The sequence below is a fragment of the Lepus europaeus genome, chromosome 6, assembly GCF_033115175.1.
Source record: "Lepus europaeus isolate LE1 chromosome 6, mLepTim1.pri, whole genome shotgun sequence".
Taxonomy (NCBI): domain Eukaryota; kingdom Metazoa; phylum Chordata; class Mammalia; order Lagomorpha; family Leporidae; genus Lepus; species Lepus europaeus.
This window is the reverse complement of record NC_084832.1, coordinates 132,263,510-132,283,383: the sequence shown is the minus strand read 5'-3', so window position 1 is coordinate 132,283,383 and position 19,874 is coordinate 132,263,510. Positions and strand designations below refer to the sequence as shown.

Here is a 19,874-nt window from a genome sequence, read left to right as displayed (position 1 = left end):
TCTAAATAAGAAAAAATTAGGAACAATAAACATTTGTTAAATGTAAACTGTGCTTTCTAACATGAACGGGACTGAAAATTACAGACCCTCGAACAGCAACCCAGAGAGTTATCATAGAGGCTTGAAAACCTCCAGAAATGAGACCAACAGGCATTTGCAATGACTGTTCCCCTCTTTCCCCCCGCCCCACCATTCCCAAAGTGCCTGACGAGAACCTGCCTAAAGCCCCCTCAGCAACTGGATCTCCATTTCTTTTCCCACACTGCATCAGAAAACTCTACTTTGTTAGGTACTAAAGGACCAAAACGGCCCCAAGCTGTCGGAGAAACCTGGAAGGGAGTTTCGCCAAAGTAAAAGTAGAGCAAATAAAACCTAAATGAGGGGCTGGTGCTGTGGTCCCCATATGGGTGCCGGTTTGAGTCCCGGCTGTTCCTCTTATGATCCAGCTCTCTGCTATGGCCTGGAAAAGCAGCAGAAGATGGCCCAAGTCCTTGGGCCCCTGCACCCATGTGGGAGACCCAGAGGAAGTTCCTGGCCCCTGGCTCCTGGCTTTGGATCAGCATGGCTGTGGTCACTGCGGCCAACTGGGAGTGAACCAGCAGATGGAAGACCTTTCTCTCCCTCTCTGCCTCTCCTTCTCTCTCTGTGTAACTCTTTCAAATAAAGAAATAAATCTTTTTTTAAAAAAAAAGGATAAAAAAAAAATGAACGTGGGGACTCGGACAAGGAGAGTTTTCTAGGGAAGCCGAGGAATCCTGTGTGAAGCTACAGATGGGGAGCTCCAGTATGCAGGCAAAGGGACCCAGCAACCCGAGGCCACCAGCCATGGCTCCTGTTCTCTCCTCCTTACCTTGGGCATCTCCGCCGGAGGTGAGCACAGCGATGGCCTTGCCGACCCCCAGGGTTTTGGCTGCATGGTGCTCTTCATGGGTCATGATCCACTCTAGAATGCAAGACGATGGTCAGTTAGGACACAGCTGGGTCGAGGTGCCGCTAGCTCAAGCGACGGCTTCGTCAGACTGGCAAGAGCCACCTCAGGCAGGCTCTCCCACTCCACCACCTCAGCTTTGCAGCCTGGGAACTCTGGACTTCTTCCAGGGAGAGCCACACCCTGTGGAGTGACAAGCTGAAATGCCACAGTAATCAAGCCCAAGACTCAAAAGTCCTGGCTAATCCCTCCCTGATCCCTCCCTCCCCGAGTGGAACCCATCTGCAGGATAAGCTAAGGTCAGGGAGAAGGGCAGATGACTGAACAGAAAGCAAAAAGCAAGGGAGCCTTGCAGATTCCTCCTTCTCAGCGAAGGGCGGTGACAGGGTGGCAGTCAGAGGTTTGGGCCCCGAAAGCACCAACAAAGCAGAAGAGAAAAACAAGGACAAGCTGGGTCACAGTTAGCAGCATCGGGAGAGCCGGGATTCAAGCTGGAGTTTGTGGTTATGAAGGCACACCATTGCCAAGACTCTTCAAAGGCTCAGGAACCCCTGGGCCTTTCCTCAGCCCTCCCTGTACCTCCCAGGCTCTAGGGCCCAGGCCCCTCCTGCCCCTGCCTCTCACACTACACACAACTAAATGTGAAAAGTAACAGGTGGCTGCCACAGACGCACACACGCAGACACGTGACACAGGGACTCCTGCTGCTGTCTCCCGAAACGCTGGTGGGGTCATCTCTCTCCGGGCATCCAGGCAAACACCTGCTGTTTCTCACTTGTCTCCTCCCTTTCTCTCAGAACCAAAACTTCCACCAACCCCACCATCCCCTGCAGTGCCGTCCTCCCCAACTCCCTTCTCCCCTCCACCGCCTGTCTTTTTTTTTTTTTTTTTTTTTTTGACAGGCAGAGTGGACAGTGAGAGACAGACAGAGACAGAGAGAAACGTCTTCCTTTGCCGTTGGTTCACCCTCCAATGGCCGCCGTGGTCGGTGCTCTGCGGCCGGCGCACCGTGCTGATCCCAAGGCAGGAGCCAGGTGCTTCCCCTGGTCTTCCATGAGGTGCAGGGCCCAAGCACTTGGGCCATCCTCCACTGCACTCCCAGGCCATAGCAGAGAGCTGGCCTGGAAGAGGGGCAACCGGGACAGAATCTGGCGCCCCAACTGGGACTAGAACCTGGTGTGCCGGTGCCGCAAGGTGGAGGATTAGCCTGTTGAGCCACGGCGCCAGCCTCCGCCTGTCTTCTTGACCTGCTCCCTGTAACAGCTGGTCTCCCCTGCTGGGCTCTCATCTTTCTCTTTTTAAAAAATATTTATTTGAGCGACTTTGGGGAGGGGGGGATGAGAGAAGCAGAGAAACAGAGAGGTCGTCCTTCCACTGGTTCACTCTCCTCAGATGTCCACAACAGCCAAAGCCAGGAATTGTGTCAGGTCTACCACACGTACAGGAGGGGCCCAAGCACGTGGGCCATCTTCTGCTGCCTTCCTCGGAGCACTAGCAGGAAAGTGGATTGGAAGCAGAGCAGCCAGAACTCAAACTGGCACTCAGATATGGGATGCAAGTTCCCTGGATATGGCAGCTTAACCCACTGCGCCACAGCGCCAGCCCTTCCTGGGAAGGACGCAGGCCCCTGAGGCTTCTGTGTGCAGCACCACCTCACATGAACAGGAGCTGAACAGACGCTCATGCTTCCACCCCACATCTAGGGAAATGAGGGCACTGCTCAGATACAGGTCACATGACACACAAATCCACACACATGCAATGAGACACACAACACACACATAGCATTAGGAGACACAGATTAACACGCACACACCACACGGAAGCAGCACTGACAGATTACGTTCAACTGCTGGGGTTGGCACGCAAAGCCTCCATGATCTAGACCTTGCCTACGGCTTCAACCTGCTCGTCCCGCTCTAACCCTACATCTGGGCAGGCGCCCTGCACTCTTATCCAGAAGGCTTCCTGGGCCTTCGCACAGACCCCTACCCATTGCTGGAGACACACCTGTTGACCTGGAAAACCTTCACTGACATACATTCAACGGGACCATACAGTTACCACTCACCTAATACCTTGTGTGGGACTTGAACTGCTTCTTATGCACTAAGAAGGGTTTGGACTAGATTGGGGGTTAGCAGCCTGGGGGTGGGGGGGGTCCAAAGCCAGCCCCTCTCACGTTTTACACCTCCGGATGGCTGTGACAGATGAAGAACAGAGGAAATTCAGATTCAGAGACCATCCTATACACCTGCATTCACACAGGATTCATGGCTGTGCTGTGCTACGGCAGCAGAACAGGCACTGCAGGAGATCATCCACCCCATAAAGCCTAACACACTTGCTCTGTGGCCTCTCACAGGAGTCTTTCCACCACTGGACAGATGACCCCGAGGACGGGAGGGCTACTAAAAGCTGGCGAGGTCTTGGCACATTACAGCCCAATAAATAACCATTGAAAGTGCAATGCAAGTAGCAAACATCAAGTAGGTGAAATTTAAAACAGGCCTGGACATAGATATACCCCCTGCATTCCACTTCTAAAAATGCCCTGAGAATGAAGCAAGCACAGTGACAAACCACAAAGGCACAGAGAACGTTCAGGTGCAAATGCCTGCTGCTCTCCGAAGGAGAAGCTAAGTGGGAGGACTTGGAGCAAACAGGGAGGAGCAAGGCATCCCACCACTCGGATCCCCCGGCCCCGTTTCTTCTCCTCATTGCTGGAGGAAAATCACAAGGTCCTGTCCCAAGGACAGGAGGTCATCCGGGCGGAAGCCCAGCGTTCTCACAGAGGAGAAATCCTAGCAAGGAGCTCCGGGCGGAGTTTCGCGACGCACGAACACTGCAGACCCCACGCAGAAGCGCGCAGCCCACGTGTGTGGACAGCGATGCACACACGAGGACACACATGGGCCCACCACCCACTCATGCGCACACACACCAGTCCCGCAACCCACACATGTGGACAAACACAGGTCCTGCAATCCAAGCGTGTGAACAGAGACCCACGCATGTGCGCAGGTGCGGAGCCACTGGGCCCAGGCCAGGTTTGGCTGCCGGTGGGGGCCGACGTGGCCCCAGTGCCTCCCGCCAAACCCGGCCGCAGGATGAGGCAGTGCGACGCAAGGAGGGAGGCGGCGGGGGTCCCTCTGCGCGGCCCCCGCTCTGTGGCGCTCCAGAGATTCCGCCCGCCCCGCACGGCCGCCCTCCAGGCTCTCGGCCTCCCAGCCCCGGCCCTGCTCACCAAAGGCCGCGCTCGCCTCAGTCCCAGCTTCTCCCCGCTCTCGCGGCCTGGGTACCCGCAGCGCGTCCTGGAGGAGGGGCGCCGGCGGGCGCGGGGCGGGACGAGAGGGAGGCTCCGCCCCGGCGAGGAACGAGCAGGCGGCCTGGGCTCCCCGCAGGGGCGGACCAGATGGTTCCGTGCACCTCCTGTTCTCAGTAGGACCGCCCCTTGAAGTCACACATCTTAGGCAACTGGTAACAAAACCTCCCCTCTCCCTGCCCCAGCTCGGTCACTCTTTGAACTCAAGCAACGTTTCCTGCAGTCTCGGGGCCCAGGGATGAAACCACTCGCTCCGTTCACACTGCCTTTGTCAGCCAGCCTTGTGGAGGACCCGGGGGCAAGAGCAGCGCGGGGACACCCCCGCTCCCCTGGTCGGGCCCAGGCCTCTCCTGCCCTTGCTCACCCAGGCTGCCCCGTGCCTCCTCACGGTCCTATCTCTTTGCTCTTTGCTCTTCCTCTGGCGCACTGAGGTTTCTGCACCTGCACATTCCAGTTGCAAACAATAAGAATGCAACTGACGAGCAGATGAAAACCAGATGACACAAGATTAAAATTTTCTGGGGCCAGCATTGTGGTACAGTGTGTTAGGCCTCTATCTGGTACGCTGGCAACCCTTATCAGAGCAGCAGATTCCACTGCTGGCCACTCTGCTTCCATTCCAGCTTCCTGCTAATGCATGCCGGGAAGGCACCAGAAGATGGCTAAGACCCTGGCTGTTGCAGCCATTTGGGAAGTGATCTCTCTCTGTCACTGTCTTTCAAATAAATAAAATAAATCTTAAGAGAAAAATTAAAATTTCTGTAATGCAAAAATACCATCAAAAAAAGTTTAAAAAGACAACCCACAGAAAGGGAGAAAATATTTGCAAATCATGTATCTCACAAGGGACTGTAATCCAGAATATGTAAAGAACTCTTGTAACTCAATAATAAAAAGAAAAGGGCCCATCTGAAAATGAGCAAAACATCGGAACAGGCACTGCTTCAAAGAAAATATACATGTGGAAATAAACATACAGAAAGGTGTTCAACATCGTATCTCATGAGGGACCTGCAAATTAGAACATCCAATTCGACCACATACCAACTAGAGTAACTAAAATCCAAAACACAGAAAGGCAACACCCTGGAAATACCAAATACTGATGTGGAGCCATTCCATCAGTGGTGATGGGAAGGCACACTGGTGCAGTCAGCTTGGGAGCCAGTCTGACAACTTCTCACAAAGCGAGGCACAGCCTCACCACATGACCCAGCAATGGTACTGCTAAGTATTTACCCAAGTAAGTTGAAAATTATGTCCACACAAACACCTACCTGCACCTGAAAGCTTTTACAGCTTTACTGATAAAACTGGGAGAAACAAAAATGTCCCTCAAAATGTGAATAGATGAACATCTATACAAAGGAATATTGCTCAACATCAAAAAGAAATTACCTATCAAGCAATGAAAAGATACAGAGGAACCTTAAATGCTTATTGCTTAGTGAAACAGGCCAGTCGGTAAAAAGCTACACCCTCAATAATTCCACTACCTGACATTCTGGAAAAGGGAAAACCATGGGTACAGGAAAAGGAACAGTGGTTACTTGGGGCTCAGGAAAGAGACAGAGGGATGAATGGATGGGACACAGGGAAACTCTTCAGCCTCATGCTGTAATGGTAAACATATCCGACATTATTCACTTGTTTAAACGCATAGAAACATCGAACAGGGAGCGGAGTGGGAGGGTGAAGGCTAATGTTAATGATGGACTTCAGTCAGAAACATTGTACCAGTATGGGCTCATCACTTGCAACCACTGCAGCACATCAATGCAGGAGGTTAATAACAGGGGAAACTGAATAGAGAAGAGAGATGTACATGCAAACTCTCTGTTCCTCATAATTCTCTGTAAGCCTAAAACTTCTCTCAAAACTAAAATCCAATATGGGATGAGTTTTCTTCCAGTTTAACCCTAAAATCCAAGACAGTGCATTTCTCTTTTTCCTAATTTTCTCCTCCTCCATGGACATCTTTTTTTTTTTTTTTAATTCCACATATCATTTCCTAGGAGTCCTAACATTGTGGAAGGGGCACTTTGGCTAGCTGTGCTTTTTGAATTTATTATTTGATCAATGAGGTGGCTCATGATGGGAGAGTGACATGTGGGCAGTTCTAGAAAAGAGGGTATCTGCCCAACTCCCACTCCTGCAATGGGGAGGCTGAGCAGTCCTCCGCATTACAATGCATTACATGCAGACGCATGAAGCCTACAGATGGATGAGGAAGGGGTTTGAGCACTGCCATGGGCCAGGGAGCCTCAAGACTCAGGAAGAAGAGTACAGGCACAAGAGCAAAGCAGCAGGTCTGGCAAATGAGACAGCACCCCACACTGTTGAGACAGCCAAACTAAGCAGGCAGCTAGCAAGTCATTCCAAGACAGCTTTGATTGCAGGTGTGGCTAACAGGGCTGAAAAGGACACTGTGGTCCCCATTTCTGTCCTGAGTTCATCAGCTTCTCATGAGGGCTGATGTCTGTCCCAACAACTGAAGCATGGGAATTAACCATAATACTGCTAGGAAACGCAAACCTTATCTGAGCTATACTCAGCTTTCTTCCATCACTAAGGTTGGTAGCTAGAATTCAGAATTTAGGGTAGCTGGCCCTGACAGGGAATGAGGGAAAAGTGAGGACTGAATGCACAGGAAGAAGGACAGTTGCACCAGGGGCTGAGAGGTTAAAGTGCACCACTCCCTCCACCTTCACTGGCCTGGTGCTATTCCTCCCACCTGCAGCCAGGTGCTGCGGTGAGGAGGGGCTTTGTCCCTCCAGGGTTCATGCACTGGAAGCCTGGCTCTTAGGGCAGCAGGGTTGGGAGATGCTGTGGGACCCCTCATCTCTCTGGCTTCCTGTCTGACAATGTGGTCGGTTGCTCCTACCCAGACTCCTGCCATGCTATTAGAATCCTGCCAGAGGTTAAAGTGGTGGGGCTGCCCAAATTTTGACTCCATTCTCCAAAACTGTGATACGTTAAATGAATCTATTTTGGAAGGTGGGTGTTTCACCTAGCAGTTAAGATGCTCAGGTCCCACATGGGAGTGCCTGGATTCCATGCCTGGCTGTGGCTCCTGACCCCAGCTTCCTTCTAATGTGGATCCTGGGAGGCAGTGATGATGGCTCAAGTGATTGGGTTCTTGCCATCCATGTGGGAGACCTGGACTGAGCTCACAGCTCCTAGCTTTGGAACGACTAGTCTAGACCATCATGGGCATTTGAGGAATGGGCCAGTAGATAGGAGTACTCTCATTCTCTCTCTCTCTCTCTCTCTCTCTCTCTCTCTCTCTCTCTCTCTGCAAATTAAAAAAAAAAAAGATAAAGAATATTCTGAAAATATAGGAGGGAGAGGGGAAAAAGAATCTTTCCTCCATCTGCTGGTTCATACTCCCCAAGTGGCTATGACTGGGGCTCGGCCAGGCTGAAACCAGGAGCCAGGAACTCCATCCAGGTCTACCACACAGGTGGCAGGGCCCAAGTAGTTAAGTCATCTTCTGCTGTGGATCCCAGGTATGTGAGTACAGAGCTGGATTGGAAGTGGAGTAGCTGGACTTGAACCAGCATGCCGATATGGGATGCCGGCAGCACCACAACACTGGCCACATTTCTTTTTTTATAAACTAGCCTGCTTCCAACGTTATGTGACAATAATGAAAACCAGACTGATACAGCAGGTAATACTAATGTGTACGGGGAGAGCCACGTGATACCTCACCTTAGGTGTCACACCACAGCCCCAGCCACAAGGCACGTTCTCTGTGCTGGCCTCAGTGTACAGGAGGACATTTTGAAGGTATGGCTGTGCTTCCCAGAGCTCTCCAGGGATCAGAGAACTATCACAGTGCTGGCATCAAGTTCATGTAAACGGTAGGGGTAAAAATTGTAATTATTATGGAAGAAAGAACCCTGGTGGAGTGGTGGAGAGAAATACAGATACTTATTTTTTTAAAAGATTTATTTATTTATTTGAAAGTCAGAGTTACACAGAGTGAGAAGGAGAGGCAGAGAGAGAGAGAGAGAGGTCTTTTATCTGCTGGTTCACTCCCCAGTTGGCCACAGTGGTGGGAGCTGCACCAATCCGAAGCCAAGAGCTTCTTCTGGGTCTCCCACATGGGTGCAGGGGCCTAAGCACTTGGGCCATCTTCTACTGCTTTCCCAGGCCACGGCAGAGAGCTGGATAGGAAGTGGAGCAGCCGGGACTCAAACTGGAGCCCATATGGGATGCTGGCACTGCAGGCGGTGGCTTTACATGCTATGCCACAGCGCTGACCCCAGAACTATATTTAAAGAGCACTTGAGTATAGCCATTGACCTGTCCTAAAGCACCTGTCCAGGCAGGTGATTGATACCAGTTGAGGTATCCCTATCCCACAAAGGAGGGCCTGGGTTCAAGTTCTCACCCTGATCCCAACTTCATGGAGTTTCCTGTTAATATGCACAAGGGACAGCATTAGGTGATGGCTCAGGAGTCCATGCCAGCCAATCTGTGGAGGACCCAGATAGTGTTCCAAACTCTTGGCTTTCACTTAGCTCTCTCCTGATTGCTGGAGGCATTTGGGGCAGTGAACCAGAGGAAGGGAGATCTGTCTCTGAATTGAAAATAAATAACTAAACATTTAACACACCTGGTTTATAGGCTCTGCCCGACCGTTAACCACTGTGTCATAGACAAGACAGTGAAGATGTGGAGAGCTTTGGATAAACACTCAAATCGGGATAAAAAGCAGACAATATTACCAGGAAGCAAATGTAGTGAGACAGGAGATCTCTTTGACAATGATTACCAGAAGCTGCCGTGGGTGGAGGCAACAAAGGTGCTAAGGGCCACACTCACCCCATTAGGGTGGAGTCATGACCTTGGAATGGGCAAGACCTGCACTAAAACCATAGTGATGAAAAGATAAAGAAGGTGGCCGGCGCCTCGGCTCACTAGGCTAATCCTCCGCCTGTGGCGCTGGCACCCCGGGTTCTAATCCTGGTTGGGGTGCCAGTTGCTCCTCTTCCAGTTCAGCTCTCTGCTGTGGCCCAGGAGGGCAGTGGAGGATGGCCCAAGGGCTTGGGCCCTGCACCCACAAGGGAGACCAGGAGGAAGCACCTGGCTCCTGGCTTTGGATCGGCACAGTGCGCTGGCCACAACGCACAGGCCATAGCGGCCACTTGGGGGGTGAACCAATGGAAAAAGGAAGACCTTTCTCTCTGTCTCTCTCTCACTGTCTAACTCTGCCTGTCAAAAAAAAAAAAAAAAAAAAAAAAAAAGATAAAGAAGGTGTTGCTGGTGCCATATCAGGGAATTGTAGAATGAACTAAGTAAGGCAGGGTCCAGTTCTGTGGTGCAGTGGGTTAAGCCACCACCTAAGACAATGGCAAATCATATGGGTGGTGTCCCATATGAGTGCCAGTTCGAGTCCCTGCTGCTCTGCTTCTGATCCAGCTCCCTGCTAATGTGCCTGGGAAAGCAGTGGACAATGCCCCAGGTACTGAGCCCCTGCAACCCATGGGGGAGACCTAGATGGAACTCTAGGCTTCTGGCTTTGGTCTGGCCCGGCGTGCCTGTTTGAGTCATTTGGGGGGCAAACCAGAAGACGGAAGATATCTCTCTCTCTCTCTCTTTCTCTCTGTCTCTCCCCCTCAAATAAATAAATAAATCTTAAAATTAAAAAAAATATGAAGTGAGGCAGTCACCCAGCTGTGACTCCAACCCAGGATCCCTGTGACATTCAGGCACTCTTGGCTCCAGAGGATCCTGAACTGGAAACCAAAACCAAAGCAAACAACTCCATCTGACCTCATGTGCTTACATGCTAGCGAGCAAGGCACACAATAAACATACCAGCCACATCCTGAAGACAATGAAACCGAGTGACAAGCATGCTCATTAACCAGCCTGGGCCAGAACGACCCTCTGAGGAGACGACATTTAAGAGGCCTGAATGAGCAAGGGAGAGCATGCTGCTGAGTGAGCTCTGCGGGCAGCTTTCAGGGAGGCAGCGACAAGTCAGGTCGTATCAGAGGCAGGCGCCAGAGGACAACCAAGGTGTTGTCTGACTCGAATCAGAAGGTCAGGGGACAGCAGTGCCTTAGTGGTGGTTGGGAAGCAGGGGCAGCGGGGTGGGGAGTGACGCGAAGCGCTTGTGGCAAGAGGTGCAGCCCTCTCTCCAAACGTGTCTCTGGCCCTCACATTTCTACCATACCCGACTGGCGTACTGTTTATCATCTGTTCCCCACTGGAATGTAAACTCCACCAGACAGACCCCAGGCACAGGCACAAGAGCATGGTCTGCACTTCAGCTCCAGCTGGCACAGGATGACTTCTGGAGATAGAGCAGCCACCACCAGGCACTGACAGTGAAGTTTCTGTCACAGGGAATCTGTCTGGCGATCCCACCCCACCTGGCACAAGCAGGCAGAGTTTCTGTGTGGCCTGATTGGTTTGAGACAATGGTTCTCAGTTCCACTCCAGTCTAGCAAAAACTGGTTAGAGATGGCAATTCATGACCCCTACCTGGGCCTGCGAAGTGAGAAATTCTGGGGGCAGGGGAGGCAACCGTGTGTTTTAACACACCTGCAGGGGATACTGACACGAGGTGAAGTTTAAAAACCCTTGTGCTATGCTGTAAAGGTCCTGGAACACTGGCTCTTGAGGAAAGCTCTGCCTGCCGCAAAGGCCCGGACAGCTCCTATGGAGACTTCAGAACCAGGGTCCATGACCCGAGAGAGCGAGCCTAAGGAAGCGGTCACAGGCGGCAAGACGACCCCTCCTATGGGGCAAAGGCACCACTTTCACATCCTCAGCTGAGATCCAGATAAGCTTGTTCAACCAGGGAAGACAAATCACCATGGTTGAAGACAGTCCTAGGAGTCTTCCACATCAGATCTGCCCACCCTCATCACCAGAACGCAGAGCCTCAGCTGTTTAGTGAGCACACAGCCCAAAGAACACACGACCAGGCTCTTAAATACATTTCCCTGTTAACTGAGAGTTTATGGGACCACCAAGAGAAGGGTGGTGCATCACTTAATGACTGGGATACATTCAGACACAGGCACTCTCGGGGGATCCTGTCACCACACACACATCAGAGCGTACTTGAACCGACCTCCACGGCAGAGACCACTATACCTAGGCTATACAAGGGGGTCTTGAAAAAGTTCATGGAAAACATATTATGAAAATTATGCACAGATTTCAATTTTTTGCACCAAAATAAACTTATTTTTAATTCTACTTTCCATGAGCTGTGTGAGGCACCCTTGCACTTGTATGGAAACCCTTAATCTGATGCAGAAAGCAAATGCACCTTCCAAGGGATGTGGGCCAAGGACAGTAGTCGTCACCTCCACACACCACTTAGGCTCACAGTGTGGGCTCACTGAACATCCCGGCACACACAAACAACCTGGGCCTGAGTGTGCTTAAAAAGGAACAGAGGGGCCAGCTCCGTGGCGCAGTAGGTTAATCCTCTGCCTGCGGTGCAGGCATCCCATATGGGTACCGGTTCTAGTCTTGGCTGCTCCTCTTCCAAGCCAGCTCTCTGCTATGGCCTGGGAAAGCAGTGGAAGATGGCCCAAGTGCTGGGGCCCCTGCACCCACTTGGGAGACCGGGAAGAAGCTCCTGGCTCCTGGCTTTGGATCGGCACAGCTCCTGCCATTGTGGCCAGTTGGGGAGCGAACCAATGGAAGGGAGACCTTTCTCTTGTTTCTTCCTCTCACTGTCTGTAACTCTAATTCTCAAATAAATAAGTAAAATCTTAAAAAAAAAAAAAAAAAAGGAACAGAAGGGCAGCAGGGAGCATGGTGACGCTGGCGACAGACAGCCTCACAGCGCAGTCTTACCCCCTGGGAAATCATCTTGAAGGGGCAGGTGGTGTGGCACCTCCCCCTTACACAGCCCCCCCCCCCATTTGCAGCTCTGCAGTCTCAGGGGTCCCTGGCCTCCTGGGCAGGCTGCCCTGGTGCACAGAGGTGTTAGGTGTGGTGGGCAGCCGTAGCTGCTGGACCAGTGCTGGCACACAAGGCCATCTGCTGTCCCTGTGCTTCTGTCCCAGAGGAAGTGTCCCACTCTCAGCTCCTTGGGATGCTAACCACCTTTCTTTATGAAGGGTGAGGCCTTGGTGACTCACTCCCTTGGTGTCCTCCAGCTGGCAGCGGCCTGTGATGCAAGAAGCAGACACACAGTCTGCCCCAGCACAGCACATCCTCAGCCGAGATCCAGATAAGGGGCAAGGAGCTGCTGCGGCTGCTTCTCTGCCACGTGTAGAGCAGAGGCAGAGAGCACTCGTCTTCTCCACGCAGAGCCATCCGCCACAGGAGTGGACTCCTGGTGGGACTCTCCAGGGACACTTCAGGCTGGCAGGAGCAGCTGAGGGCCAGCAGCCAGGATTTTGCACGTTTTGGTGCCAGCGACTCCATGTGCACCTCTGTGAATCACACTGAGGACAGAGCTCCTCACTGGCTTCCTGAGGGGCTGCCTTCTTGCAAGGATGGGCAAACGAGGGTCATCCACCCCACCCCCCAGACAGGTCCCTCGTCCCCTCCGGTCCACCCTGCACCCAGAAGCCAGAGAGGCCTTTTTAAAACACCACTGTGATCACTCCTTCAACAATGTGAAGTTCCAGGAGGCATCCAGGAGGCATTGCATGATGTGATGCTCACGCTGTCTCTGGTTCAGTCTGCAGATTTTTCCCGTCATTTGAGTCACCATGGCCTGCTCTCCTCTTCTCAGAGCCTACTGGACTTTTTCCTAGAAAGCTCTTCTTCCCTGTCTGCCTGCCTAAGTCACACTCACCCCTCAGCCCTTCCTGAGAAGGGCAGATTGGGTTCCGTTTCACTGTACTGTCTTCCTTCACTGTGCTAGCACCATGCCAACTACATGATCATGTCTGTGTACATGTGATTACTACCATAATCCCACAAGACTACAAACTTAATGAAGGCAAGCAATGAACCTGTTTTGTTTGCTGCTTTATGTATTTATTTTTATTTTTTTGACAGGCAGAGTGGACAGTGAGAGAGAGAGACAGAGAGAAAGGTCTTCCTTTTTCCGTTGGTTCACCCTCCAATGGATGCTGCGGCTGGTGCACCACGCTGATCCGAAGCCAGGAGCCAGGTGCTTCCCCAGGTCTCTCATGCAGGTGCAGGCCCAAGCACTGGGCCATCCTCCACTGCCCTCCCAGGCCACAGCAGAGAGCTGAACTGGAAGAGGAGCAACCAGGACAGAATCCGGCACCCCGACCGAGATTAGAACCCGGGGTGCCAGCGCCACAGGCGGAGCATTAGCCTATTGAGCCGCGGCACCAGCCTTGTTTGCTGCTTTATATTCTCAGTGCTAAGTACGGTGCCTGACACAGTATGTTCAACAAATTTACTTGGAAGGGAAAAAAAGGAGGGAGAGAGAACAGGAAGGAAGGAATGGAGTTCCCCACTGGGGCTGGAAAGATATTCGATTACCTTTCTCCAGAGCAGGGCCGTGAAACATCAGGCCCCAGGCCACATAAGAGCCATGAATCTTCTGGTCTGGCCCTGCCTAGGCATCTGTAGGCAGGACTTAAAATTCAGTTAATGCCGGCGCTGTGGCTCAACAGACTAATCCTCCACCTTGCGGTGCCAGCATACCGGGTTCTAGTCCCGGTCTGGGCGCCAGATTCTGTCCCGGTTGCCCCTCTTCCAGGCCAGCTCTCTATGGCCCGGGGGTGCAGTGGAGGATGGCCCAAGTGCTTGGGCCCTGCACCCCATGGGAGACCAGGAGAAGCACCTGGCTCCTGCCTTCGGATCGGCGCAGTGCGCCGGCTGCAGTGCGCCAGCCACGGCCGCCATTGGAGGGTGAACCAACGGCAAAGGAAGACCTTTCTCTGTCTCTCTCTCACTGTCTACTCTGCCTGTCAAAAATAAAAAAATAATAAAAAATAAAAAATTCAGTTAATCAGGACTGGTGCTGCGGCACAGCGGGTAAAGCCGCCGCCTGCAGCACTGGCATCTCATATGGGCACTGGTTCGAGTCACCGCTGCTCCTCTTCCAATCCAGCTCTCTGTTATGGCCTGGGAAAGCAGTAGAAGATGGCCCAAGTCCTTGGGCCCCAGCACCTGCATGGGAGACCCGGAAGAAGCTCCTGGCTCCTGCCTTCGGACTGGCTCAGTCTGGCTATTGCAGCCAATTAGGGAGTGAATCAGCAGATGGAAGACCTCCCTCCCTCTCTCCCTCCCTCCCTCCCTCCCTCCCTCCCTCCCTCCCTCTCTCTCTCTCTCTCTGTGTGTGTGTCTCTGCCTCTCTGTAACTCTGCTTTTCAAATAAATAAATAAATCTTTAAAAAAGCCTATTAAAAAGAAATTCAGTTAATCTATAGAAAAGTAATTTTGCATTTGATCATTTTGTATGGCTCATGAGTGATGTTGTAAGTATCCAAAAGGCCCTTGGCAGAGAAAAGGCTCCATACTCCATTCTAATGGCAAAGCTGGAAGGGTTAAGAATGATTCTTAGAGGGCCAGCATTGTGGCGTAACGGGTTAAGCAATTACCTGCGACACCAGCATCCCATATGAACATTAGTCAGAGTCCTGGCTGCTCCACTTGAAATCCAGCTCCTTGCTAATGAACCTGGGAAAGCAGTGGATGACGGCCCAAGAGCTTGGGCCACTGCTCTGACATGGGAGACTCTAAAGAAGTCTGGCTCCCGGCTCCTGACTTTGTCCTGGCCCAGCCCTGGCCACTGTGGTCATTTAGGGAGTGAAACAGTGGAAGGAAGATCACTCTCTCTGTGACTTTGCTTTTCAAATAAATACAAAAATCTTAAAAAAAAAAAAAAAAGAACAGATTGGATAAATTTGGTTAAGTGACAGCTTTTATAATTTTTTATCTATTTATCTTCATTTGAAAGACAGAGAGAGATAGCTTCCATTGAATGATTCACCCCTCAAATGCCCACAACAGTTCCGGTTGGCCCAGGCAGAAGCCATGAGCTCAAAACTCAATCTGGGTCTCCCATGTGGATGTCAGGAACCCCAGTACTTGAGCCATCATCAACCACTCCTGCCTCCCTGGGGTGCACAACTCAAATGAAGTGCTGTGATACAGGATGCATCCATGCTAAGTGGAAACCTAAATGCTAAGCTGAACACCCAGCCTAGCCCCAGTGTTCAAAGACAGGAGGTATACGTCAGTATTTTGTCCATGGGATAATTCTGAGCTCACACCACAGAAGCAGGCTCAATGTAGGAAGTCTGAGGTATTGGGAACAGAGCCAGCAGAAGAACGGGGAGGGCAGGGAAGATGAGGACAAATGGAAAATAACAAGCACAAATTCAAGAAAGCCAGCAGCTGGGTTTAATGCTTGTTTCTAGATGCCTTCTATGCATGGGCAAAGCAAGGCTGGGTAACAGGACCGAAACCACACAGAGTGGCTCTGGATAGATAGATAATGCCCAAATACCTGAACAAATTGGAATTCTTGTGAGAAGCCACTTTCCCTTGAGTGTGGTCGAGTCTGGGTACACTAAGGAGACTGTACTAAGTCAGACTGTGCAGGACCACAGTGCCGGTCTCCACAAACAAGCCCTTCCTTTCTCTACATCTCTAGAGCATCTCGTTTTGAAATTCAACATTGTGAACCAATGTTCCCAAGCTCTTACCCTACACATTGCTCCTTCCACTTCCTTTCCTTGATCATCAGCTCTCCGAGTCATGATTTCAAATGAGAAATGCTAAAAATTATGAGTAAATACCGTTATATATTTAATAGGTGCTGGGAGTGATTAATGAAATTGCTGAATCTCAAGGAAGACCTTTTTAGTCCTAAATTCCTTCTGAAAAAATACAAGAGTTGAACTAAATATTCTCTAAGGTAAACCACTAGAACAATGGCAAGGGCAGGCCTACCACATGTGTCATAAACTATCACTTCTAGTGTATTACTGGAGACACAGAGGGAATTCAACACATGTCTGCAGTCAACTGATTCTGATATACACATACTTTCAAAATATTTACTTATTTTCATCTACTATGAAAAGTAGAATGACAGAGTTCTTCCATATGCTGGTTTGCTCCCCAGATTTCCACAACAGCCAGGACTGGGCCAGGACAAAGTCTGGAGCCTAGAACTCCACTCGGGTCTCTGTGTGGATGGTAGGGACCCAAGCACTTGAGTCATCACCTGCTTACTTCTAGGGTGTACATTAGAAGGGCAATGGATTGGAAGCAGAGTCAAACCACTCTTCAACATGGGATGTGGCATCCCAAGCAGAGGCTTAACCTGCTGCACCACAAGCCCTGTCCTAATCTAAAAGAATTGTTTCTAAGCTTTAATATAAATTGCTTGTGAACTCAACATTGAAGCAGCAGTGACGGCTCAAATGCTTGGGTCTCTGCCACCCATATGGAAGTCCTGGGTAGAGTTCCTGGCTCCCAGCTTTGGCCTGGCTCAGTCAGGCTGTTTCAGGTATTTTATAAGCGAATCAGTAGATGGAAGCTCTATCTCTCTCTGTCTCTCTCTCCCTCTCAATCGCTCTCTGTTGCTCTGCCTTTCAAGTAGATGTAAATAAATAAATAAGCATTAAATAAAAATAATATTTCACATACTTGTATATCAAACTTGCTGACCGAATTTCGGGAAGCCAACCAGCAACTCACAGATGAGGGGACAACTGATTCAGTATCAAGGAAAACAACCTGTGCTTCCTGAGGTGGATGTTCCTTTCTCTAGTTTTCCAAATGACCTCTCTCTTCCCCTTTCTCACACACTCACACTTTCTCCCTGTGTCTTAGCTCTTATTTCAAGTTTGGTAGGTCTACCCTGGCTGATCACCCGTGCATGAGTACCTCTCTCCAACACTCCTTTGCACATTGCTACCCCTCATTTCCCCACATGCCTCACCAGTTTGAAGATGAGGTATGCCTTCCTCGGTGCCTGGGTCACCATCAGTGTATAGACTCTGGGAGGCATCTGTCTTGGGTGGTGGCCTTGGTATGAGCCTGTTGGAAGTCGAAGCTTCCGCAGCTGAGAAGCAAAGAGTCCTGGGTTACCCTCAAGGTGAGACTCAGGGAGGAGTACTCCTTCCTCCCGTTCATTTTCTGATCTCAGCTGTCCATGGCACTCTTTCCATAAATCCAGTGGAAAATAAGAGAAGCAGTGACTCTTCTCAACAACCATCTTACGTCAGAAGCAGTCTATTCCTCTGACATCAACGGGAAAAGCAGAACACAGCCAGATACTTGCCATGGAAGAGGTCATTTTTCCTTGGGGCTTGACTGACTATACAGGTTTGGGATGTCAATGAGAGTGGGAACTGGGACTCCCATAGGTGAGCCTAGACAAAGAAGCCAACAGCCAGCTCATGGGCTCTGCCTCTGGTTCTCTCTCAGCTCCCAAATCCCCCTTACCTGCTTGGGCCTATCCACACACAGCAGGCCAAAGGCCCACTTATGCAGGTGCTTGTGTTAGGAAAAGATAAGACAAGGGAATAACCCTGGTCACTTGCCCCTGACGCCTGTTCTGAGACTCCCATCCAAGAACCCAGGCAGTGCGCAGGAGCACTCAGGTACCTGTGCTTTGAGGAGTCCTGACTACCTGGTGAGACCGAATCACACACATGAAAAATTTCAGATGAAATTCCTCTTCGCGCATGCTGTCTCCTAGAAAGAGACAGAATTAAATCCAAATGAGCAGATCTGCGCCATGGTTAGGTGTCCGTGACTGGCAGGAGCAGGTATGTCCAACGGTACCGGCACGAGGCCCTAGCATGGAGCCATCCGGAGACCCTGGCACCAGGCGGCCCTCACAAGCCTCAGCACCGCGGGACAGGCCTCCTCAGGCAGGGGCCCGCCAGTCTGAACGAACAACCGGACCCCCACAGCAGGGCACGGACTGCAGGTCAGTCAGTGTGCTTCCTGGAACTAAGGCCCTGGTTCACCAAGGGAAGCAGGCCTGTTTCACCGGGAGCTTCGACACGCCGCCAGCGCCGCCCCCAAATCGCCCCCGCGACCCCGACTTAGCCAGGCGCGGCGCGCTGCCAAGCGAGGAAACCTGTTAGCCTCAAGCAGCTCGGACTACCTCTTCTCGAGTGCGCACGCTTTGGAAGCCTCCACGAGACCCGCCACTAACTAAGACCTATGGGGGTCCCGGGTCCCCGTCTCTCAGGGCAGCCGCCCGCAAGTGCCCGCAGAGCCGGGGCCAACAGGCTGCCATGGAAACCGCAGCGCGAGCCGGGACCGCGGGGCGGAACCAGAGAGCGGCGGGTAAGGGGCCGAGGGACAGAGAAAGGAGAGGACCAAGGGCGCGCCGAGCAGCCGAGCCTGAGGAAGAGAAGCAGCGCGAGCAGAGGGGCAACAGGGAAGTCGTGAGCACAGCGGGCCACGCTCCCTCGCCTCGCGAGGCCTCGCCACACCGCGCAGGCGGCCCGCGGGCCCTGAAGTCCGCTCTCTGACCCCCCGCCCGCGCCGCTGTCGCCAGCGGCCCTTCCGGCGTTGTGAAAGCGGTTCCGGTTCGCGGAGGTTCCCGGGTTTTGCGTTCCGGAAACCCCCTCGCATAGCAGCCGGTTCCGGTTCGGTGAGTGGCGGCGGGAAGCAGGGGGAGGGGGGAGGATGGCGGGAGCCTGGGCCGCCGGGCCGAGCCGGGAGGGGGCGAGGCGGCGGCGGGCCGGCGCGACCCCCGCCCCGCCCCCGGCGCCCCTTCCCCGGGCGCGGCGGCCGCCGGCTGGCGAGTGGCGGTTCGCGGGCGCCGCGGGCTGCGGCCCCACTCGGCGCCGCCCCCGGCGGGGCTTTCCCGCCAGCGCGGGCTCCTCCCTCGGGGAGCTCCGCGCCGCTCGTCCCGCTCACCTCTTGCCTTCCTTGACCTAGTGATGGCTCGCGACGGCTTGTGCGTGCCGCGCGCGCCTCTCCCCTGCGCGGTTGCCCGGCGGTGCCTCCCCGAGATGTGCGACCGCTAGTGCCGCCGCCGCACAGAGACGCCGGACGCCCCTGCCCAGGCGGGAGACCCGCTGACCCGGCTCATCGCCGCCCGGTAATTCCTGGGACGCCGGCTCCGCGGTGACCCCGACGTGATCCCTCCGGATCCGAGCGGGTCCCGAGCTTGGTGATTTCTGCTTATCAGCGCCTCTGCAGGATTCCCACTATCTGGCCGGCAGTAGCCGGCTCCTTTATCGCTTCGGAGTCAGCCGCGTTCGTCGTTGCGGTTCACGTTGAGTTCACGCATTGTGTTCGGGGGCGGTGGTGATTCCTTGAAATCTGCAGAAAGCCGCGTGTGGGGGCTAACGACTCTGGCCGGGGTCTTTGTTGGAGTGGGGGAGAGCTCCTCATCCCCTCGGTTTGTGCCGCGTCGGCTCTGACACGGGGGTCTCGAGCCTCTGCTGAGATGCGCTCCCTTCACCTTCCCACGGTCGAGGGACCCCCTCCCCCTGCCTCTTGGAAGCTTCATTCCTGCCTGTTCAGTTAATTACCCCACTGGTGTCTGTTTGCTGAGGGGTGAAGTCGGGGTGGATGACACACAAACAGGTTCTGCTGCTTTTGGCCACGGTGATGTAACTCCTGGCTGCGGCCCTGCAGGTCCCCCACCTGCGCACCTAGGGAGGCCCCGCCTCACCATCCTGCTGTGTCTGCAGACCTGGCTTCTCCCAGACAGAGACCTGTCCTTGC

The 19,874-nt window shown here is 52.8% G+C and overlaps 2 protein-coding genes across 4 annotated transcripts in view; one reads left to right on the top strand and one right to left on the bottom strand.

The window, feature by feature from the left end:
• Window positions 1-17,883, bottom strand: part of PFKM (phosphofructokinase, muscle) — a 33,394-nt gene extending 15,511 nt beyond the window's left edge. Inside the window, 3 exon segments of the mRNA XM_062195151.1 lie at window positions 851-943; window positions 17,119-17,241; window positions 17,787-17,883. Of these exon segments, the coding sequence (XP_062051135.1) occupies window positions 851-943; window positions 17,119-17,241; window positions 17,787-17,868 (298 nt within the window). The 5' untranslated portion in view covers window positions 17,869-17,883.
• A 1,258-nt stretch (window positions 17,884-19,141) lies between these two features.
• Window positions 19,142-19,874, top strand: part of SENP1 (SUMO specific peptidase 1) — a 55,234-nt gene continuing 54,501 nt past the window's right edge. For all 3 annotated transcript variants that reach the window (XM_062195144.1, XM_062195145.1, XM_062195143.1), the window contains exon 1: window positions 19,142-19,242. The gene's annotated coding sequence lies outside the window, so the exon portion shown is untranslated. The remainder of the gene's footprint in view (window positions 19,243-19,874) is intronic.